At 35.1% G+C, this 23898-nt stretch overlaps 2 protein-coding genes across 2 annotated transcripts; both read left to right on the top strand.

Moving 5' to 3' along the window:
• Positions 1-5779: 5779 nt before the first annotated feature.
• Positions 5780-13093, top strand: LOC101220123 (ubiquinone biosynthesis O-methyltransferase, mitochondrial). The gene is made up of 9 exons (XM_004143140.3): positions 5780-6204; positions 7419-7508; positions 8029-8107; positions 11401-11478; positions 11575-11623; positions 12054-12103; positions 12314-12463; positions 12538-12618; positions 12703-13093. The coding sequence occupies exons 1-9, from the start codon at positions 5921-5923 to the stop codon at positions 12817-12819; spliced, it is 978 nt and encodes a 325-aa protein (XP_004143188.1). The 5' UTR covers positions 5780-5920; the 3' UTR covers positions 12820-13093.
• Positions 13094-16239: 3146 nt separating this feature from the next.
• Positions 16240-20908, top strand: LOC101209376 (citrate synthase, glyoxysomal). Its single transcript, XM_011658796.2, has 13 exons — positions 16240-16626; positions 16827-17007; positions 17115-17200; positions 17301-17405; positions 18497-18559; positions 18755-18864; positions 19098-19217; positions 19301-19376; positions 19528-19601; positions 19772-19892; positions 20003-20100; positions 20190-20313; positions 20467-20908. Exons 1-13 carry the CDS (start codon positions 16378-16380, stop codon positions 20596-20598), a joined length of 1539 nt encoding a protein of 512 aa, XP_011657098.1. The 5' UTR covers positions 16240-16377; the 3' UTR covers positions 20599-20908.
• Positions 20909-23898: the final 2990 nt, after the last annotated feature.

Here is a 23898-nt window from a genome sequence, read left to right as displayed (position 1 = left end):
ATAAAAAAAAAACCTCACTCTTTTTCTTCTCCCTAAATAATAGAGAAAAAGAAAAAGGCATAAGATTTTTTTTAACTCTTTCATATTTATTTTCTTCTCTCTAAAAATATGGAGAGAAGGAATGAGCAATATAGAATTATGTCATTATTATTAATATATATATTATTGTTATTGTACTTATATTTATATTTATTAGTGTTTTCTTTATAATATTACTATACTTGTTGTCGTTGTTGATATTCTTTTTATATTATTATTTATTCTCTATTAATTATCTTATTATTATTACTTTATATATATATATATATATATATTTGTTCGTATCACTACTTTTTTTTGTTTCTCTCCTTATTTTGTTTACTTCATTATGTTTTCCTTTCTTTAAATTATTCACATTATTATAATAATTATGGTTAGATGGTAACTCTTTGTATTTAAATTTTTTAATGTTTTAAAATCCTTTCAATTTAAAATTCTTTATGTTTTGAAATAAAGACTTTTTTTAAAAAAATCATTTAGCAAATCCGTCTATAATGCTATAAATGTTTTATGCTTTTTTAAAACTTAACTTTCAAAATTTAACATATGATTTCATAAGGTTTCTTAAACCAATCTTTTGTAAAACTTATACCGTTTTCCTAAAAAAAAATCATACGATAAAATCTAGAACATTTTGGAAGTCCGTTATTTCTAGATTCTTTAGATGAGGGATCAATATCTTTGGAAGTTCGATATTTGATCTCAAGAAAAAATAAATTTAATTAATGTTTAAAAAAATCTTTATTCAAAGACTAGCCTATGATAGATTTTGAAAAATTGTAATAATTTCTCATTTTCTTAAGGTGAAAAACTTTTCTTAAATATGTAGTCTTAATTAATGGAATATTATTCCACTTATTTTATGAGATCATTGCTTCAAATATTAGAGTAATGAGGGGTGAAATAAGAAATTAGTTTAAAAATAAATTTAAAAATATTTTCAATTCAAGATTTGAAATTTGGACACCGTTTATCTAAATGGGTGTTTTGGGGTGTAATAGCTTCTCCACACACAAATGACTCCCGAACTCAATTCTATTTTTTCGCAGACTATTTTTTTTAATTGCTTACTTTATTTCGGTGTCCAATCACACCGTAAAAAAGATTGGTGACGACTCTTATTTTCTTTTAAAAATAGCTCTTTTGAGGACGTCAACCGCTCCGTGTCGTCTCGGGCACGTGGCCACAGTCCACATGAAGACTTTGCATTTTTGGGGAATCTTCAAATTTCATAGAGATTTGTAGGTCAACATGTCAATGTTTTTGATACTTGAAGAATACAAAGTTTCTTTAGCAGAGGCAATAGAGAAAAAACCATTTCCATTATTTTTCTAGATAGGAATATGCGTACCTCTGTTATCATTTGGAGTAGGGAGAGAGAGGCTTTTCTAGAGTCCCACATATTTTGTTCTCTCTCATAAAGTGATCTTCTCGACTTTAAATCTCAATCACCAATATTTTCATTCCAATCTTCTTTAATAGTTGAATTTGTGAGATAGCAAAAAATTTGGGAGGGCTAACTTTGACAGGACCATTTGGGCTCCATAAGCTATGCCAAAAAAAAAAAAAAAAAAAAGAATCTCTTCATTATTTAACTTCCAATCAATTTTTGAGCTATACCAATCAATACATTTGATAATGGATCTCCACGGGACTTTCGTACTGCTAAATTTGGTATCAGATGGGATAAGCTCAAAGGAAAATCTGTTGTATTTGGCATGCATCGATAAATTTACTCCATATGACATTCGATTCATAATTGTATCTCCAGAGCCATTTGCACATGAAAGCAAAGTTTGCGTCGGCCATTTTATTGATTTTGAGACCCCCTTATTTCTTGGAGCAGTCAAAGTTAACTATGTAAATGGAAATTAATGGTGGAAAACAATATTTAATTAAAAATTGATCTTAAAAAGTTAATTCAAAGAGGGGTATTTTAGTAAAAGTAGAGGGTATTTTTGTTTAACTTAAATACTTGATCTTAATCTAAAATTGTATCAATTAGGGGTCATCATCGGTCGGTCGAAGTTGATTTTTTGACAAAACTGACCTTGAGCTGACCATAGTTAGTTTAGTAAAGTGCCAAACTCACTTCAATATCGAGAATTTTAAAAATTATTTTTAAGTGTTAAATCGATCATGTCACACCCCGCACCGGACATCTGCTTACTCGTCCCGAAATGTGTCGTGATTCACCCGAAGTCATTCACCTCCGGAACAACCTTACTGACAAATGACATGGAAAAGTGAAACAATATCAACATCATAAGTTTTTTAACTTGAAACACTTTAAACCATAGTGTGACCCATTTGAAATCTTTATAAAGTGTATCATGGATAATGAACAAAACATGATATAAGTATTTAAACAATCATATTATTAATTTGAAACAAAACAATGTCCTTGCATAATGAAAACTAAGTTGGCCTGACAACAATAAGTTCAACATACGGATTCACAATTTGTATCAGAAAAGTGAAAAAACATTTTGAAAGAATAAGTCAAAAGATTTAATGAGCAACGGTTTTATAAAGCTATAAAGCAAGTTTTTATAAATATTTTAGTATAAAATCGATGCTTAAATACATTTATCAGTAAACAATCATAACATGAAACTTGAAACATTTGCATAGCTTTTCGAAGACAATCCTCCATAGCCATGGACAGTATTTACCCTTCATCCGAAGACGGAACAGTTGATGAGTAGCTAACCCTCCTCCTTTAAGGCATAAAAATATACCCTTCCTGATGGCCCATAGTTAAACATAGGTTCTTTAACCGTACCGTCAGTATGGAGTTAACCACATGTATACACTAGGTTTCATGTTATATTCGTGCATGGATAAAAATATTTGAAAACATGAAATATTTCATTGAGAGTTTTGAAACATGTTTTTGAAATCATAACATAGCTTAAAAATATCATTTATGTAAACATTTAAATATCAATAGCATGACTCGCATAAGAACTTGATATCATGTTTAGCAAATCATTTTACAAGCTCTTACTTGTAAACCCTAAAAACATATTTTAACAATAACATTTAGAAATCAATGTGTTACTCACAAGCTATTGCTTGTAGAGCCTGAAATCATGTTCAAAATACTTTGAAAATCATGATGTTACTCACACTCACTTGAATATAGGCTTGGTATCGGGATTCCTCTCAAGCTTCCTTGATCTGAAAAATTTATAATTTATCCTTAATTAATCTTTTAAATATCAAAATATCTAGGATTACCCTTAAAATTTTCAAAAATAGCAAAGTAGCCTAAAACAACCCATTGGTGTCCATTGACATGGTAAGTAAGGTTGGCCACGTGTGCATGGCCTAGGGCCTACTGCATGTTAACCTCACAGAGGTGGGGCACGCGTCGCGTGTTAAAGTCGCAATGAGGTTGTCACGCACGTGCTTGCTGCCTACCCAATGCCCCTTGCATGCTTGGTGTCACAATCGCAGTCCTTCAAACATGATACAAGCAATTGTGCGTCACTTTTTCGATCCTGTTAACAAGTCAGCCGATCAAAATCCGAAAGTCGCGGACAAACTCAACACACGATTCAGCCTCCCCTCATGTTTTTGGGAAAATATTTTAGAAAACGTGAGAGAGAAATAAATTCATTGAAATTGTTGTTAAAACAAGCTTTGAAAAGACTGTCAATTGCAATAAGAAAGCATAGATTGCAAAGAGTACGATAAGGCTTGAGTGGGGATTCAACATGTATGCCTCCCCTATAGTATATTTTGAACATTTTCAACTCTGGTAGACTTGCATATGAAAATGCCGAAACTTCACACCCAAACATAATGACTTGAAAATGAAAGCAACTAGCTAAACTATGTACAAAACATAAAGACAAGATAAATTGGGGGTATTCTGAGCATACAACCATAGGTAAACACACCCTGGACAAGTATGTTCGTTACACTTGGCGTGCATTGGCCGTACTCCTTATATATCGTGCGTCGCGCTAACCTTTTAAGGTAGGGTCATGCACGCAGCCTGAGCGCATGCCTTGCTGCTCAGTTGTGCCATGGTCTTCTCATATGCGTGCAACCTGACCTAGAATAACCTCTATGACCAAAACGAACGCTCATCTCGCCTAACCATCCAAGCCTCTCGACCATGACCCAAAACATTGAATAACTTCTAGAATCATGACCCAACTTTGAAAAATCATAACTAAAAATCCATAACTTTTTTATAAAACTTCGTTCGACAAAGTTTCTCTAAAATGAGTTATCTTTCTTACCTCAAATTTGTGAAGGAAAATTCAAAGTAATGAGTCATGTAGCCCTCTGGAAGTGCACCTTGCTCAGATTTACTTGAGAAATGACCTTCTCGCCTTCTCTGGATTAAATCGAAAATCTCCTTAAATCTAAAACGAATAGCAATTCTCTCTCACAAACTAGACTCAGTTTTTGAACTTTTAAGACCAATTTGAGTAATTTTGCACGAGTTAGTTGTGACAAATTCAATACTAAAGCTGACCTATTTATGGAGTCCCTTGCAGGAGATTAAGGTGATACTTAATCTTTGATTAAACTCACCTCTTAAGCGTGTACTTACACCTCATCATCTCTTCCACGTTCTCCTTGATAGCAAGATGCATGATGGCATGGTTAAGACGCCTTGACTTACTTTTAATCGAAAGCCCTAAACATGCCACGTTGATGTCTTAAACGTATAGCTAACCTCCATGGTCTTGCCACAAAGTCCTTGGCCGCCTAGCTTCCTTGCATAGCCAAGCCTTCTTCGCCTAGCTAACCTCTTAATCGCCTAGCCAAATGCCTAGCAAGCCTTCCTCGTGTGACATGCTCATGTCTTCCTCGCATGACAACCTTCAAACACTTGGCTGCAAGCCTTCCTCACCTAGTGTCATATTCATACTTGTCCACGTTGTGTTTGCCTAGGATCGTATGTCCGAATAGCCCCAATTTACCTTATCTTTATGTCTTGTATTTAGTTTAGCTAGTTGCTTTTTATTTTAAGTCATAAAGCTTGGGAGTGACGTTTCAACATTTTTATATGCAAGCTTGTCAGAACTGAAAATGTTCAAAATGCACTATAGGGGAGGTATAGTAGTTGAATCCCCGCTCAAGCAGTGTCGCACTATTTGCAAGCAAACATTTTCCCCTTGCAACTGACACTTTTCATTGCATATTGAAACGTCAATTTCAATGTATTTCTTTCTTTCTCACGTTTTATAAACAATTTTCTCAAGAACGCGAATGAATGTTACATCATACACTGAGATTGACCGTGACTTTCGAATTTTGATCGGCTGACTTGTTAACCGAGTTCGAACAAGTGTCACACAAATGTTCATTCCGAGTTTGAAAGACTACGATTGTGACATCTAGCACCCTTCCTCACATGGACAAGCCCTCCTCGATCATACTAACCTTCAAATGCCTTCTCGCCTAGCCCTCCAACGTCTAGGCATCACCTTTGGAGGTTAGTTTCCTTACTTGGTCACACACTAAAATGCCAAGATAACCTCTTTAGAGGTTGTTCATGCTGTCAACAAGTACCATTTTTTGCCCACACAACCTCTTTAGAGGTTGTTTTTCTCCTCTTGGACGTCCAACAAAACCTCTAAATGCCTCCTTTTGACACTTAGTCAATTCTTTCAACTTTTCTCTCTTTCTCAAACCTAAACTCAAATTAGTATTTTTATCTCGTTTTTTCTCATAAATTTTATTTTCTCTTCACCTTGACTAAGCTTAATAATTTCAAAGGTTAAAGAAATCTTGGGTGTCACACAACCGATCAACCCGTCTTGTTTTCAAATTGCTTGACTTCGATTTGGTTGGTCCCTATCTCACGTATAAGGGCATTTCCCCTAAAATTTCTTCCTTCTAGTTACTCCCACTCATGGCTTCCAAACTACGCATCGATCAGCTCCGAGCTCTAAGCTCCACCGTCTTCCATGGCATTGGAGATTCCCTTTCAATTCGAGCTTCTCAAAATCATCATATCAGACACTTCTCTGATGTGTCATCGCCGACGCTCTCTCCCGCCGGTTCTTCTTCGCCACCGCCTCAAAATGTTGAGCTGAAAACTGCGCCTCAACCTGAGAAAATGAACATAAACGCTTCTACTACCTCGTCTGTGAATCAAATTGAGCTTGCCAAATTCTCCGCCATTTCTGACACCTGGTAATTCTCTAATTCTTGAAAAAGATGCACTGTTTAGATGATTTCTGTTTGTCGAATGCATTTCTTTGTTCTTTCGGGATAGTTTCGGAGAATTAGGGTTGGTGATTTGGTAATTTTAAAGTATTGTTACCTCTCTTCAATTCTTATTGCAAATGTTCGGATTATAATGTTTCGGTTGGAGATTCTTTATGCTGCTATCCTTTATTTTCCTGGAAAGGGAATCAATCCTTTCGTACCTTGTTCAATTGTTTTACATATATGTGGGACGAAACTTTCACCCTATTTAATCACCTACACCAAATCGCAATGCTTGAAGGTTCTATACAGATTACATAATAACCTTTATTAATGCTATGTTTGGCTCTTATTGTTGAGAATCACACTTAGAAAAACCAAGAGGACTCACACTAAAACAAATTAGTTACTCCTCTCACTACCAATTGGTTTTGAGAGGTTTTGAGGTGGAACTCATTCTATCAAATTTGTTATCACAGTTCATAAAGCCCAAACGAGTATTCATTTCAATAAAATGAAATCTTGATTCAATCAAGATCGATGAACCCAAAAGATGCACAATCTTGAGGGGCATGTTGAGAATCCCGCATTGGAAAGACCAAAGTAATTGACACTTCTTACAAGATAGAGTTACTTCTTTCATTACCAATTGGTTTTGAGATGAAACCTCATATTATCAAATTCTTATATCTTATGCATCTAAGCCGATACTGCTTATGAGTAAGAAAAAGAAACCAATTCATGTAAGGCGTTTTGTTCAGCAAATGTATTCATGTAAGTGAATGAGAGTGGAATTTTGGTGGTTATCCAAGATTGTCGTTTAAGGTGATATTGATATTGATTGCCTATGCTTTTTGAATCTTGGCCATGCATTCTTTTGATATTTAGTGTGTCGGTCTCTAATTTGGCAGAGTAAGAAAAAGTATACAATTGATTTTCAGCATTTGATGTCTATGGTGGTGTGTGTGAATTATTGCAATTGTTGCTTCATCAACAAAGCATTTGCTGGATAATATATTAAGTCTGCAATGGTTGCACCATATTTGTTTTTGTGAATGTGATTTTGATGTCATCCGTGTCTTGCTATCATTTGTATTCATAGTCAGTGCCCTTTGAATGTATTTCATTCCAGAATTCATGCAATAGTAAGGATTATATCACCTGGTAAAATTTGCAAAAACTGGACTTGTGGTTTTCAGGTGGGACGCCGAAGGGCCATTTAAGCCACTGCATGCGTTAAATCCTACAAGAGTCTCATTTATCAGATCCACTCTTTGCCGTCATTTTAGGTAATTCACCATACCTCTTAACATTCTATTGCAGGATAGTTAACAATCTTACTTAAGAATAAGGAATGCAGGAATAGCATTGTATTCATCTGGTAAATTGCTTTTTTTTAAATTGGGTTCATTATCTGCTGGAATTTACTTGTTTTATGCATTAGTTACTTAAATGAAAGATTCTCCTCAAAATGCTAAGAATTCCATGCATATTCATTCTATATCCATTTTATATAGGTTACTAGTATTCAAAATATTATTTCATACCCACAGTTCTGGTTCTTTTTGTTATGCAGAAAAAATGAACTGAAGTTTCTCCCACGAATTCCTAGAGTAAAATTACATGTATAGAATGGTATTAAGCTGTGCTTCGAGATTCTATATGGCATTCAATCTAGATTAACATTTCGAATGTTTCTGATTACTGCAGTCCAAAGTTTATAATTCAGTGCAATACTAGTAAAATTAATTTTTTCACCTTGCACTGTTCCAAGAGTTTTGCATCTCTGATCGGTTAATTTTTTTGCAGGAGAGATCCTTGTTTAGTTAGGCCTTTTGAAGGACTGAACTTTATTGATGTTGGTTGTGGTGGTGGAATTCTGTCTGAGGCATGCAATTTTTCTTTTCTTTTCGTTTTTTTTTGGGTCTTGCTCTCTTCTTATGAAGGAAAATTTTATTGCTTGGTGCAACTTGCGTGCTTTCTTTTCTTCATATCATACATACCATCTTGCATGTGTGTAGTCCTTAGGGTTTGAGATTTTCCAAATTCATTCCCCCAATTCTTGTTTGTTAACTGAAGCAATAATTCTTAAATCTATTTTTTGTGGTAAGCTTATAATTATTAATTATAGATTCATGAGTTGTCAACTTATTAGCACAAAAGCACACAATTTGTATTATATGGATAGCATGGAACAATTTGTAAAGCACTTGTAGATCATCTATTAGCTTGGTCATTGACTCATTGGTGTAACTCATTTTTATGCGATTCCATTCCGTATCTCTTCTTTCCAGTTTACGAATGAGACAGAACTGAGAGAATGACGCTATCGCTATCTGAAATAGGTCTTTTCTTTTTCTTTTCTTTTGATAAGAAACCAAGGGTGCTTGTATTGACACATAAACAAAAGAACAACCTTGGTGCAAGGGGTAGTGATAAGTCATCTTGTCTTAGTTGAAAGCTGTCAAAACAGTAGCAGAAAAGCTTTCTAAATTCACAATTTATTGTAAGTCATTCCTGTCAGCATAGGTCATCTATGAAGCCCTTCCCTCTTGCTCTCTTCAGCCAAATATAGAGACAAAATTGAAGTTCCACATTCAGTTGACACTAGCGGAGATGGTGTACAAAGGGTTTTGAATGAATACTATTTTGCCTCCCAAAGGGAGGGCAGGGCTTTATCTATAGAAGATTTAATACAAAATTAGTTATCGCAATTGAAGTATTCCATCGTTATCGCAATAGTCATTTAAAGCATGGCCTGGAATAACAAGACCCAAAATATCAGTTTATGTCTCTCTATCAAATTGCTTTCCACTTACAGTGATAAAGAGATGGTTGCTTGAATGCTTTCCATTGATCCATCCTCATTATTTTTATTGCCTGGAAGTAAAACTATTTTCTTGTTCATCCACTGAAACTCGTACTTGTTCACTCTTCCTTTACGTATTGATTGAGTGTCATATTGCCAAGGCCTCCCAAGTAGAATCTGGCAGACGACTAGATGTCCATATCAAGCACATCACTCACAATCTGGTCTTTGTAGCTTCCTTCAATTGATAATGGAACCGAACAAATTTCGTTTAGTTGTGTATCTCCTCCCTTCTTTGTCCAGTCAATTTTATAAGGCTTTGGATGACGTTCCGTTTTGAGGTTAAGTGCAGATGCAGCTTCTTGGCTACAAAATTCTCACTGCTGCCACTATCAATTATCACATTACAGACTTTATTATGAATAATGCATCTAGTTTTGAATAGGCTATGCCTTTGTTGGTGAGAAGTATCTCCTCTTGGTGCTATTAAGACTCTTTGAAGAACACAAGAAGGTCTCTGCCCATCATATGGTTCAAGGATCTCTTCTTCTTGTTCGAGAACATCTTTCTGATCATTGTTTGACTCTTCTCCTTGGTTCAATAATGCTACAATTCTTCGTTGAGAATTGGGGAGATGCCCTGTTTGTCCACATCGAAAACACTTGCTTAAATTGGGCCGTTGATAGGGATTCCACCTGTTTCTTGGATGCAATTTCTGGCTTCTTTCCATTCAGATTAAGGGTCTTCTCCTTTTCCTGGTCTTTCTCGGATTGGGGATGAGGAGTATTACTGTTTGCTGGTACAGATCTTCTACTATTCAAGCTGTCCCATGGACTTCACCTAGTAATCATTTTAAAACTTGTCTCAATAAACTCTTCTACTGGTTCTGCATGGGTGATAGCTTCATACAATGTCAAAAATGGCTGGAGCTTAACCTTCCATTTGATTTCAAATAGGCAATCAGATGCTGCTCATTCTCCATCAATATGTACAGGATCCCAAACGATGGAATACTTCAATATAATCAGCCATAGCCCGACCTCCCTGTTGGCAGCTTTGGTAATTGATTATAAAGTGTTTGTTCATATTTAGGAGGGAGAAATCTTGCCTTCATCAGTTTCTTCATTTTCTCCCACACAATAATAGGTCTTTTACCATTTCTTCTCCTATTCACCTCTTCTTGTTCTCACCATGCTGACGGGCCGCTTTTAACTTTTATTGCTACTAAGTGAACCTTCTTTCTTTTGGGTTTATTCACATGGTTGAAAAAGTTCTTGGTATTCTTTAGCCAATCTAGAAAAATCTCAATGTTCCTCTTGCCATCATAGCTTGGTAAATCAATCTTCATCATATATCAGTGGGTTCTCCTCTCCTTCCACCATACTGAGCTTGGAATCTTCTCCCATAGCCATTGTTTTCTCTATCTTGTTCCTCATCATTCCAAGAACTCCAATCTTGGAATTTTTGGTTGCGTTTTTAGAATCTTGGAAGTGGTTCTTGATGTTCTTGATTGGGTCTTCTTTGATATCGAGTCCCATATCTTCCTTCTTGATCATTTTATCCCAATCTTTGTCATCCAGCTCCACGAATGCCACGTTGTCCCCACTGATGAACCATCTCCGGTTGCGCTTCAGGGATTCCTTGAAGAGGAGTTTCAATGGTCTCTCAATTTTCTCCTCCAAAGCTTCCTCGGACAGCAAGCGCCTCAAGGAGGTACTTGGAGAGAGGACAGGGGTATTTTCTGCCTCTTGATTCTGAGGAGTTGCTCAGCTGCCACCGGTTGCATTCCTCGTCGGATAACTATAAGTCACGAGAGCATAAATGCTCTGATACCAATGTGGTGTAAACTACCAAAGGGATTTGAATGAATATTATTCTGACTCCCAAAGGGAGGGCAGGACTTTATTTATAGAAGATTTAATACAAAGTTAGTTACTGAGTAACTAACTGAATTGCTTACACCAATAGTTTTTTGGGCCCTTAATCTCATATTTAAAAATTCAGATTTTTCTGTTAGATAATTATTTTGACCTCTAATTTCAATATACACTCTCCATATAATTTTGGCGTTAGAGGAGATAGTATTTGTGCATGTGCTGTAAAATGATATTCTCCCTCATACTAACTTATGAGAAGCTCCAGTCATTTAGAAGGCTGATAGATGCGCTGCACTATATTTTCAAAAGAAACAAGTTCAGTGCAAAGCTCAAGAACTGAGCAATGCGCAAATTTGTAGGCTTGAAGCCATAATTTTAATGCCCTTCTGCTCTTTTGGTTCAGGAATTGATCTGTAAACTTTTCTTGGTTCATGTAAACTTCTGGAAGATGTTCTTGATCCCATGTTCATTAACTTTCGTTTTCTGTTCTTTTAGCCTTTAGCTCGAATGGGAGCAACTGTGACAGGAATTGATATGGTGGATAAAAACATCAAGATTGCCCGTGTGCATGCTGTATGATTATTATTCTTGAAGTCAAACAAATAGTTTATTTGAGAAGATCTATGTGGAATTTAACTTGGTGGTTTCTGGACGTACTTGTACATGTAGGACCAGGATCCTGTGACATCAACAATTGAATATTATTGTACCACAGCTGGTACGTGCAAAAACTTCATTCTTCTTATCATAATTTTTTTCCTGCACTATTAAACAGTTATTTTACACCTTTATATGTTTGAACTTGAAATGAGGTCAACATGTATATTTGAAAAGTCCAGCAAAATTATTGTCCATTCTGTTCAAGTATGCCAGCAGCCAATTCTTTGGTTGACAACCTCCAACCTACTTGTTCTATATCAGATTTGCATTACACTTGTTCCCAAGAAAGAGAGGAAGAACTGTTTTACATTCTTTTTAAGAGGCAAAAAAAGAGTGCAATATGCTCTTTTCTGGATACACTTATCTTCCACCTTGCTTGTTTATCCTTGGATGCTCAAATTGTTTCACTGAAAACACTTTATCTTTGCCATGAGAAATTCTCTGCTTTACTATTGAACATTGAATTATATGATACTACCTTATCACAGAAAATCTGGTAGAGCAGCAGAAGGAGTTTGATGCTGTCATCGCTTCAGAGGTTTGCTCTCACTGTCACTCAACTTGCGGAAATTCTTTTAGACATTATCTATCAAAATTTCTTTATGAATTAGTTTTCAAAATGCAATTATAACTTGAGCTGCATTCCTTTGGGGTTTCGTCTTCTCTTTTTTTGCTAATCTGATCATTTGACTGAAACTGAACTGTTAGATTTATATCGAAGCTCTGCTAAGCAAACACTTTCCAATAGGTAATTGAGCACGTGGCAGATCCTGCTGGATTTTGCCAGTCCTTGGCAGCATTGACAGTAGCCAATGGAGCTACAATTGTTTCTACTATTAACCGTTCTATGAGGGCATTTGCAGCTGCCATTGTTGCAGCAGAATACATTCTTCGCTGGGTATACTTCTTCTCTTATTAGATTGGATTTCTCCTAAAAGAAAATCCAGTAGTAATATCATCTTATTCTTGCAGCTTCCTATAGGTACGCATCAGTGGTCGAGCTTACTTACCCCTGAAGAATTGGTCCTGATATTACAACGTGCCTCAATTTCGGTAAGATAAGACTAATGCAGACATCCATATCTTTATGTTTTCTCTTGTTGTAATAACCATTTCATATATGTTTGGTTGTTTCAGGTTGAAGAAATGGCCGGATTTGTGTACAATCCCTTAACAGGCCAATGGTCCCTTTCAGATGATACTAGTGTAAATTACATTGCGTTTGGTAAAAAAATTAGCCAGCAAACAGACTAACGAAGGTGTATTCTTAATTCTCAGGTAGCTTCCCTCTAAACATGACCTTAAACACTTCTTTTTCTTTGTGGCAAATGAGAACTATTAATCTCATGTAATATTAAGCACTTTGTGAGGTTAGGTTTGTGATCTCGGGCAGACTCCATTTTAGCTTACTTTCTTGAATAAATCTCTACTTTGAGCAGAGAAGGGAAGGGAAAGAAAAATGGGTTCCGACTTGCGCATTCCTTTTAATTATTATTCAAAGTAAACATATACAAGAAATTTTCTATCACTTCCACATCTGCATTTCACACAACCGTGTAGTTTAAGGTCTAACTTGTTTAAAGGTCATAGCATAAGGAATTGCCCCTCTTAAGTATCAAAGCATATAAGGAATTGTCCCTCTTGAATATCTTAAAATCTACTTTACAGACTCGGGGGGCTGCATTCTTGGATTACTCATGTACCAAGTTACCAACTAATAACTTTCACTACAACTGTAATGTCTGATCTTGTACGCTACTTATAGTTAAAACATATGCATTTTAGCCGTGTGATCTTGATCTTTTTACTGCTCGGTAGTGATTAAGTGCCATTTAGATAAAAATGACAAGCTAATTAAGTATTCACAAGCTTTTCATTTTTTATGTGAAATCCATTTAACACCTTTTTCCATATTCTTCATGTGACAGTGTCAGTGTACCATATTTTCTCTTGATCCTCATTCTTTTGATTTGTTTGGCCAACTCCAAAACTTTAAAATACTTAGTTCACCTTTAAAATTTTCTATTGATCTGCAGCTGCTATCAACATATAGCGGTAAAATAATGTAAGAGTTACCTTAGAGATCTTATGTAGCAACAAGTATCTGTCCGAAACCTTTGAAATTCACTGCTGACTGTTTGGGAAGCTACTTGAGACCAGGCAGACTTTTATGAAGTTTGCAATTTATTTTCTTTTATAAATTTGTATTTTGCAAGTTTCTTCCTTCAAATCACCGCGAAGGAAACACTTCTTTGCATCCATTTCTTCCAGGAACAGTCGTGGGAGGTTGTCCAATGGCTGTTCCAGAAACTGGTCACCAGAAGTTATTTGGTGGCGGTCATCGAAAAAAGTCATTAGAAGGTTGCTGGCAATGGTCGTCGGAAATTGATGGCCAAAAAAATGGTGACTTGAGGCTGTTGGCTACAGTCGGTGGAAAACGATTGTTGGAAGTTGGCCGATGGTGATCACTTTGAAATGATTAGCGACAATTACACAGTAATGGTGGTTAGGAAAATGATCAATCGAAGTTGGCTATTGACGATTGCTGAGAAATGGTCATTGGAGGGGGGGATCGGAGGTGATCGAAGAAGGTTGCAGGGAAATTGTGGTAGGAGGTTTGTCAACGATGGTCACTAAAAACCGTTATCAAAATTCGATAGTTGGTCAAGGATGGTTGTCGAAAGCAGTCACTGAAAATTAGTTGGTGATGATGCTAGAAAACGGTGATTCGATATTGGCGGGAGTGGTTTTACGGTCATTGAAAAATAGTTTTTGGACATTGGTTGGCGATAGTTGTCGAAAAGTGGTTATTGAAGGTCGTTGGCAATGGTCGATGAAAAAACAATCACTAGAAGTAGGTTGTTGACAAATACCATAAAACAGTCTATGAAGACGTGATCAAATGACTGTTAAAGCTGATATCGAGGTTGATAATGGTTGTTAGAAAAGTGATAGTTGGAAGTTGGTCAACAACGATCACCAAAGAATTTTAATAAATACCTAATTAAAATTTTCTTTTTAACTTTAGGACGACGTGAGTTTTAAAATTTCTAATAGTATGAGGTGTTGGTAAAAAACAATTCTATTTTCTTGCCAAATACTATTGTTTTAGATTAAAATGATTTTGACTATGGCAAACACATGAAATTAGTTTTTTAGAAAACCAATTTTTGAAACATTTCTTTCACACACAACAGAATCTCCCTCCACCCCTCCCTACTCTACATCTCTCTTTTCATTAGTTCTCGAAGGCCAAGTATGATGAAATAATAAAAGAAAAAGTTCTAAGAAAGAAGTTTTTGCGGTATTTATAAAATATTAAAAAAAAAGAGAGATAAGTGACACTTACAAAATAAGATGTTGAAATTGTTATGGCAAATACACCATTGTTTGTACACCTACCCTATCATCATCATCATCCTGTTGAGCCTCCCAAGATCCTTATCATCATACTCCACTTTTTCTAAGAAGATAACCTCCTCGGGCTTCGCATAACCCACCCAACCATCATCACCCTTCATTTTCAAGTTCATCGTCTTCCCATCATAAAAACGTAGCTCAGAATTCCTCCCTTATTGTGCTTTCCTTTTATATACGTCAATATATAATATTAAAACTTCATTTAACATAATCACCTCAATGTTTTTAACTAACATCAACTTATTTATCAAAATATTATCTTATAATTAAATCTTCTTATTTTGTAGCACACCCAATTGTTCGTATTATTTATAATTGTTTTGGTGCTCCACCTTGGATTCACTCTCCTCTGTTCCTAATCAACATTTTATGTGTGGTTACTTATTTGTTTTAATGAAATCACTTTTTAACAAAATCTTTGAATTATATGTCCTTAAATTTCTTTCATCTTTGTATTGATTGGAGCTTCGTGATGAGATTTTCCCTTTGACTGAAAGAGTATTAATCGGTGATATCTTCAATTCAAAACAATGTAATTTAATTTATTTTCAATTTCCTAGGAGGATCGAGTAGTCTCTTTCTAGCAATTCTATAACTAAATTTAGTATTTGACTGCAAAATTTTACGAATAAATTGAGACATTGCTTAGGTATTTGATTCAATTTTTTCCAACTTTCTTAAATTATAATCGGAATTTTATAAAATGTATCTATGGGTTTTTAGAATATTTATTGAATAAGACTTTAATTTTTATGGTTTTCTCATAAATATTTGGCAAAATCAATATCATATTAATATTTGTCAATAAGTTTACAAGGTTGAGATTTTAATGGTTATGTTATTGTCAAGAAATTACGTGTTTGACTTGCTTGTACACAACTAAAATCTTTGGATATATTTCACATATACAAAGCAATTTCTTAACAATTGCATTTTATCTGACTTTTGACTATTTTATATGCTAAGAATGAAATTTTTTAAAAACTTAAAATTATTAGTAAAATTTTGTTTTATATAATTTATTTATTTTAAACAAAATGTGCTTTTTTTTAGAAAAAAAAAACTTGAATATGATATAATATAATGAGGTTATTTCAAAATTGATATATATATATATATATATTTTATAAAATCGAAATTATGGATTTTTAATTGATTTAATTTCTTTTTTAGGTGAGGAAACAATTATCCAATTATTTATTTTCCTAAACTCCTAAAAGCCAATTCAATTCTCACATCTTTTAAATGCGAGAAAGTTGCATTATTTAGTTTCATTTCCGACCTATTTTCAAGGAAAAGACGAAGAAGAAGTTCCTTACAAGCAATTTAGAAAAGAGAAATTGATTAAATTTCGTCGATCGGAAACGGAAACGGAAACAGATTCCAACCGACATGGAATTGTCGCCGTCGAACGTTGCTCGTGGTCGCCTGGCCGTTTTGGCAGCGCATCTGAGCGCTGCCACCTTGGAATCGCCGGTGATGGCTTCGTTACTGGAGGCTAATTGCGTGTCAGCTCGAACCATGCTTCCACCGCCTGAAGCATTGAAGGGTACTTTGACGATTGTTGATGAGAGAACTGGTAAGAGATATCAGGTCCAGATATCCGAAGAAGGCACGATAAAGGCCACTGACTTGAAGAAGGTACACAAATGAATTAATGGATCTGTTGCACGTTTTCCCATAGTTGAGTCGGTTTGTTTGTTTGTTTTGTTGTTATTGATTTAACTCTAGGCTCGTCGGTTGTGCTTGATTAAGCTTTTGTTGTGTTGTTTGATTTCTTGGAATCATCTTCCTGGTGTTAAATGTTAATCGATGGATGTGGTTGTACTGTTTGTTCGTAGATAACTACTGGACCAAATGACAAGGGACTTAAACTGTACGATCCAGGCTATCTCAACACTGCTCCAGTTCGGTCATCCATTAGTTATATTGATGGTGATGAGGGGATCCTTAGGTACAGAGGTTACCCAATTGAGGAACTGGCTGAGAGTAGTACCTATGTGGAAGTTGCATACCTCTTGAGTAACTCACTTCTTTAACAATCTATTCCTTTTGATCTAAGAACATTGTTTTTTGCTTCTGTTCTGTTCATGGATAGTAATATATGTAACGTTTGATTTGTGTTCCAGTGTATGGGAATTTGCCTTCTCAGAGTCAATTGGCAGATTGGGAATTTGCTCTTTCTCAGCATTCTGCTGTACCACAGGGACTTTTGGTGAGATTGCATTTTTCTATTCATATATTTCTTTATATAAATCGCATTGCTCTATTGATTTTTCTGAAGGACTGTTAATTCTCTCTCTTTATCTCAATAGGATATTATTCAAGCAATGCCTCATGATGCACATCCAATGGGTGTTCTTGTTAGTGCAATGAGTGCTCTATCTGTCTTTCATCCAGATGCCAATCCTGCTCTGAGAGTAAGTAGATATTTTTTGTTCTCAGTTGTTTATTGCATATTAATCTTCTGCACCTACTCCTAAACCTTCTCAGTTTTTTGTTGCATGGTAAGTAACTTTTATGTATGTTATCTTTTGTTTAAAAAGTTTTGAGGGGGTTTAGAGAAAAGTTTGGACTCTTGTATAGGTTTTTGTCTAAAGAATCCAAGAGTGCAATTATTCTATTTCTTCCTCAAGAAAAGATAAAATTGAAGAAAATAAATAAAAAAAGGGATGTTCTCTGGGACCCTCCTCTCTTCTAGAAGCTGAGTTTCGGCCCAGCTTAGTTGAAGTACCACTTTAGTTTAATCAACATTAACGAGGAATGGATGAGAAACTATACCTGCTTGAACTGACTAGTTCTTTTTACGCTGTGGATCTTGAAAAAACATTTTTAAGGCATACTGTGGAGAAAGTGATATTTTCTCTCTGTATTCAATTAACATTTAAAACTGCGTAATGTCTTCATTTTATTTCCTACACTTTAACTGAACATAAACTTACTCATACTTTACTAGTATGTAGTTCATTACTTCAATTATCTTCTGATACAGCGGACTTTGTTAAAATGGCATCAGTGGCCAAGAGTAGGTGGGAAATCCATCCCAACGGAAGGAAGAAATGTTTGTTGTAATTTATTTATTTTTATTGAAAGCAATAAAACACGAAACATCAACTTACGTGAAAACCTGAGTATCGGGAGAAAAACCATGGTTTTTTTGTTGTTATTATTTTCTGATAAAATACAATAGGTACAAGAGGGGGAAATAACTGAAATAGTAGAAAGAGATAAAAAAGGAAAAAATATTTAGGGCAAAACTTCCAATGGGCTAAAATTTAACATAATTTTGTCTTTGTATGGTATACAACAGAAGTGGAAAATACCACATAAAAACCTAAGGAAGTTGATTAAAATATCATGATCAACTATCCTAACAATTGTAATACTCTTGATCAAATCTTCGTTGTAATCTTATTTGTTATCATTGTTTGTACACAAATCTATCTTTTAAGACTTTTTAATCCATGTGAAAGGATTTTATTTTTAGCTATGCATCATTGTTTTGCTGTAGGGACAAGATCTGTACAAGTCTAAGCAAGTGAGAGACAAACAAATAGCACGTATTATAGGGAAGGTATGCTTTCTATGAACATTTTGTCAGTTGAGATAGTTTTATTACTGTTACTGTTATTGCCATGTTATTTTTTTGATTTGTTCGTCAATTTGATTTTGTATTGAAATACATACTGCAGTTTGAGAGTTCCATCTATTTCCTTCTAGATGTACAGAACTACCAACTAATTTGATGGTATATTCTCTGAATTTATAGGCTCCCACCATTGCAGCAGCTGCATATCTTAGATTGGCTGGAAGACCTCCAGTTCTCCCTTCCAGCAACCTTTCTTATTCAGAGAATTTCTTGTACATGCTTGATTCTCTGTAAGTTGCCTAGTTATCTTTTTTTCTTTCTTTTCCCCCTCATGAAAATATGAGGATAGGTTCTATTTCCTAATAGAAATGTCAATGTCTTTACCTTTGCTAAATTGTATTCTCGTGTGACTTGAATAATATTGTACTCACAAAACTATCAGACTTCAAGATAAATATGAACTGAATTGAGGAAGTAGAAAAACAAAAGCTTTGGGCCTGAACAAGACTTTTGTTCTATTCAGGGGTAATAGGTCTTATAAACCCAATCCTCGGCTTGCTCGAGTCATAGACATTCTATTCATCCTCCATGCAGAACATGAAATGAACTGCTCTACATCTGCTGCTCGCCATCTAGCATCAAGGTAGACAGCTTTATATCAATGACCTGTCTTAATTATCACATCTCTTATTCCCGTCTGATAGCATTTTTCTTTTGGCTTTTCAGTGGTGTTGATGTGTTCACTGCTCTTTCTGGAGCTGTCGGAGCACTGTATGGCCCTCTTCATGGTGGGGCCAATGAGGTATGCACAAAAACAATTTTTTCTCAGCGATTGGAATAAGCTTGCTTCCAACTGAGTTGCTTATGGGGTTCTATCCATGGATTAGACACCACCACTTGGCTCTTTTTGACATTTGTTTGGTGTGTTTCTTTTGTTTTCCTAATGATTGTAGGCTGTACTTAAAATGTTAAGTGAGATTGGAACTGTTGATAACATTCCAGGATTCATCGAGGGTGTTAAAAATAGGTAATTGTCACTTTGTGCGAATAAGCTAAGTTTTTTACTTGGTGGATCTCTTTTTGTTGTGGAAGAATAGGTAGACGCCATTTTGGGCCATACTTCCCAAGGAGCACTTTTCAGTTTTTCTTTTCTTTTCTTTTATTTTAATAGATTTCTCACATTATTTTGTTCTCCAGGAAGAGAAAGATGTCAGGTTTTGGCCATAGGGTGTATAAGAACTACGATCCTAGAGCAAAGGTTATAAGAAAACTTGCGGAAGAAGTATTTTCCATTGTTGGCCGGGATCCTCTAATTGAGGTATTTGTCTTACAACTGTTTCCATGTGAATATGCAATCTGATCTCTCTCTAAGAGTGAGCTACGATTTCTTTTTTAAAAGTGTTTAACAATAATTATTATGCCATATAGGTGGCTGTTGCACTGGAGAAAGCTGCCCTTTCAGATGAGTATTTTGTCAAGAGGAAGTTGTATCCAAATGTTGACTTTTACTCCGGATTAATATACAGGTGGGAAGGTGGTTATTTTAATTTTCTAATGAAAAGATGTAATTGTTCCATCTCTCATGAAGTCGATAACTGATAATGTGTTTGATCAGGGCTATGGGATTTCCACCTGAGTTTTTCACCGTGCTGTTTGCAATCCCTCGAATGGCTGGATACTTGGCACATTGGCGAGAATCTCTCGACGATCCTGACACTAAGATAATTCGACCTCAACAGGTTAGTTCTCTGCTCGCCACATCTTTGTAACTTTATCTTTTCAGTTCTCAAACTAATAGATTGGTTTGATTTCCTTCCTTAGATAGCTTGAAATTTTGTATAATGCTAGCAAGTAGCAATGAGTTCAATTAACCTTATTCTTGGTGTATTCAGGTCTACACTGGGGAATGGCTGCGACATTACATTCCACCCAAAGAACGACTGGTACCAGCCAAAGCAGACAGGCTCGGTCAGGTTTCCGTTTCCAATGCCTCAAAGCGCAGACTATCTGGATCAGGGATCTAGACTATTTGGGATGCATACATATCAAATGGGAGAATAAAACAAACGCATCAAAGGGAAGGTAAAGCGTTGGTTGGCCAAATTACACTGCCTGAATATGAAACAAAGGAAAATATAAGAGATAGGCCCCCTTCTACAAAGAATAAAGGCCACTCTGTCATTTATAGATAGGGATTTTCTATTGTAAGTTATAATTTCCATCATTTTGGAGAAACTTATGTTCTATCACTTCTTTCCATTGTAAAAAAAACAAAAAAACTATTTATATTTATGAAAATGAATAGTTATTGAAGTTTGTTAGTTGCTGCGGTGATGTTTTGTTTGTGTGGATTCATACATCTATTTGAATCTATTGAATTGAGAAATATGAAACGATTGAGCAATAGAAATTCTCTAACAACTCCACCTTTGTTGTATATGCATACATCACTTAGAAGGAATAAATTTTGCAGTGGATCACAAGATGTTGGTGATCTTCTCTAATGGGTTTTGCTTTGCATTTGTTTGCCTTACACCCTCCCCCCTCAAGTATATGGCATCAAATTGATACAATAGGAACCTTTGGTTAGAAGTCCTACCCGTAATCCAGTAGATAAGTACATTACACAGTCTAATTAAGAGATTGACAACTTATATCCATTTAGTGACTTTGATACTTTGGCACCAGACGCTTCAAAACTGTAGAATTGTTAACAAGAATTTGGTTTCTTTTTTCTACAAACTTGATATTAATAAATCTCCGAGTTTAAACATTCATTTAGGGCAATTGAACTTTCTCAAACTATTCCTTTTAAGAACTAAAGGATTCTTGCCAAAATAACAAAATATAATGCAAAAAATGTCATGTAATGAATCTTAAAAGGACAGTTTTCACATCTATTTGACCAAATCATCCGACGTAAGAATTATTCATTAATTGTTGATCAAGTTCGATTGATTTATCATCTGAAATGATAAGTTTTGATTATGGAAAGATAATATCAAAGATAGATTATAACTCATATGTATTCACCTCGTTAGACCTCGTTAGGGTCTAGTGATCAAACTTACCTAAATGTTCTTGGCATGCAATCCTGAATCAATAACTGCAAAGACTAGTGATGAGTCTTTGTCATCTACAAAAGAATTTCTATTGATAGAAAAGCCCTAAAATTTCAATTATAAAAAGTTAACCGTAGACGTAGTTGAAAAGGATAAAACTGTAAAGAAAAAAATACTAAAACTAAGCCAAAATTATTAAATAAAATTTAATTAAATCAAATGAGCAGTTCATACCAGGAAAACTGAGAGTAGATGAGAGAAAAGAGAAAAGCGGTGCAAAATAATGTATTCAAAAGTGGGATACTACAACATTGTATAAAGAAAACGAGGGGAGCTCAACGACCGTTAGAAGCATCACAGTTGCATTCCTCGATGAAGTGCTCACAGGTTCCAACAGCAATGATACTACGATGCGTGTGTTTTCCCGTCAAAGTTTATAGCACAGCTGCACTTTAGGGAGCACATCAACAGTGCAATGCTCGAATTGGCAGCTACTACCTTACAGCGTCCAGAAAGCATCACAGCATTAGCATCATTTTCACCAACTTATGTTTTTTTCTATGGTTTGCTTCTGAAATCTCATATTAAGCTTGTGTTTGGGAATTCGTGTTAGGGGTCGGTTCACCCAAATTATGCTTAGCATCTACAAAATCGAGAAATGAACACATAATATATTAAAAACGATTCCGAGTTAACCAAGATAAGATAACACATTTTAGGCGCTATCAAAGTCTAGATCGATAATATAAATTTAAGCTCATTGAACTACACTTGTTTTAACTTTTAATGTATTCTAAAATTTTCTACCACAACATTTACATAGCAATATTCCAATATTCCCTCACTCGAGCCTAAACCCTAACGGTAAAAATTGTTGAGATACCAGTAATTTAGGCTTATTTAAATTGTGTTATAAATGTCCTAGTTAAACCTATTGATGGTCAAGGTGAAGTTTCATCTTCTACCTCTCGGTTAATTGAATCCCCCGCCCCTGGTACTATTTTGAGATGGTTGGGTACAAATAATTCTATTGTTCTTATAAATTTTGGATCGAGATTGATTGGAGACATATTATGTGCTTTTAATATTTTATAAATAGATTAGATTTAAACATTATGTGCTTTTAATATTATATAACTAGATCATATTTAAACCTTAAAAATAGAATAAGAAAATAGATTAAAACAAAGGACAAAAGAAAAAAAAAAGGTAGCTGAACCTTTCTCATACGACAATGAAGAACGAGAAGGGTAGCTACGAATCAACAATAGAAACTACAGAATAGGTTTCTACTTTCTCGTGTAACCATTCTGTTTCAAACTGCAATACCGTCTCTTGTTCGGAATGAGCTATGAAGCAAATATCAAGCCTTTTCAGTGAATTCAATTTCCTTTGATTTTACAAATGGGTTGATTATGCTGTCAAAAAGATTCTCTCGCAGAAAGAGTTGATCGAATAACTAAGATGAGAAAGATCGAGAACGAGGCACATAACCAACTATGCTCATCTTCCAGCAGCAGTTTAGAGAAGATCAGCAATCCGCACAGGTATCATACCTTATATGAGAATATGCACCAGACTCTAACCGAGTTTGGGAGGCACACAGTTAGAACTATTAAGTAGGGCCGATCTTAATCCCACCAAGAAAACAAGAAACGTTATCAAATAAACAGTTTAAGAATCAATTTTCTTCTTTTAAGACGTTTTCTTTCAACTCCAAGTATTGTCAACTTTGGAACCACATTCAAAGACTGGGCCAGACGTTTCTTCCAATATCTAATCTAAGCCAATTTTCGGTACTCTAAATTGCTAGAACAAACGTGGCCATTCCTGTAAAGTCTGAGAGACAGCTGATTTTGGTTGCTTAAAATAGATTGCACATTTCCTTGGTGGCAAAAAAAAAAAAGTCTGAATCATAAACAAACGTGGTCAACAAAAATCTTAACTCAAATCTATATGTACTGGAGATGAAAAAAACTCCACTTTGTACTAAAAAAAATCACAAACCTTAAATTATGTAAAATAGGAAATGAAGAAAGTCAGATCAGCAAATGAAGCATAACAATTCATAACCAAAATAAAGATGTTCAAACATCCTCAAAACAAAGCCCAACCTCTCAGATTATTAACCACCAAAAGTTTCAATATTTTAGCTTGATTTATATTTAGAGTTCAAATTGTGTTAATACAACGTTACAACAATAACATGATAAAACTTTTACTTTAAAAGATTACAATGTCTGGAAGATGCAAACTCTCACG

The sequence above is a fragment of the Cucumis sativus genome, chromosome 6 (assembly GCF_000004075.3).
Source record: "Cucumis sativus cultivar 9930 chromosome 6, Cucumber_9930_V3, whole genome shotgun sequence".
In the NCBI taxonomy this organism is placed as follows: domain Eukaryota; kingdom Viridiplantae; phylum Streptophyta; class Magnoliopsida; order Cucurbitales; family Cucurbitaceae; genus Cucumis; species Cucumis sativus.
Note: the sequence above shows the minus strand (reverse complement) of the source record. Positions and strands in the feature narration are given on the sequence as shown.

Coding starts and splice junctions, on each gene's coding strand:
- LOC101209376 (XM_011658796.2), top strand. CDS start 16,378: ATGGAATTGTCGCCGTCGAACGTTGCTCGTGGTCGCCTGGCCGTTTTG. Junction 17,008..17,114: donor GGAAGTTGCATACCTCTTGA/GTAACTCACTTC, acceptor TTTGTGTTCCAG/TGTATGGGAATTTGCCTTCT. Junction 18,865..19,097: donor TTGTACATGCTTGATTCTCT/GTAAGTTGCCTA, acceptor TGTTCTATTCAG/GGGTAATAGGTCTTATAAAC.
- LOC101220123 (XM_004143140.3), top strand. CDS start 5,921: ATGGCTTCCAAACTACGCATCGATCAGCTCCGAGCTCTAAGCTCCACC. Junction 6,205..7,418: donor TCCGCCATTTCTGACACCTG/GTAATTCTCTAA, acceptor TGTGGTTTTCAG/GTGGGACGCCGAAGGGCCAT. Junction 11,479..11,574: donor AGATTGCCCGTGTGCATGCT/GTATGATTATTA, acceptor TTGTACATGTAG/GACCAGGATCCTGTGACATC.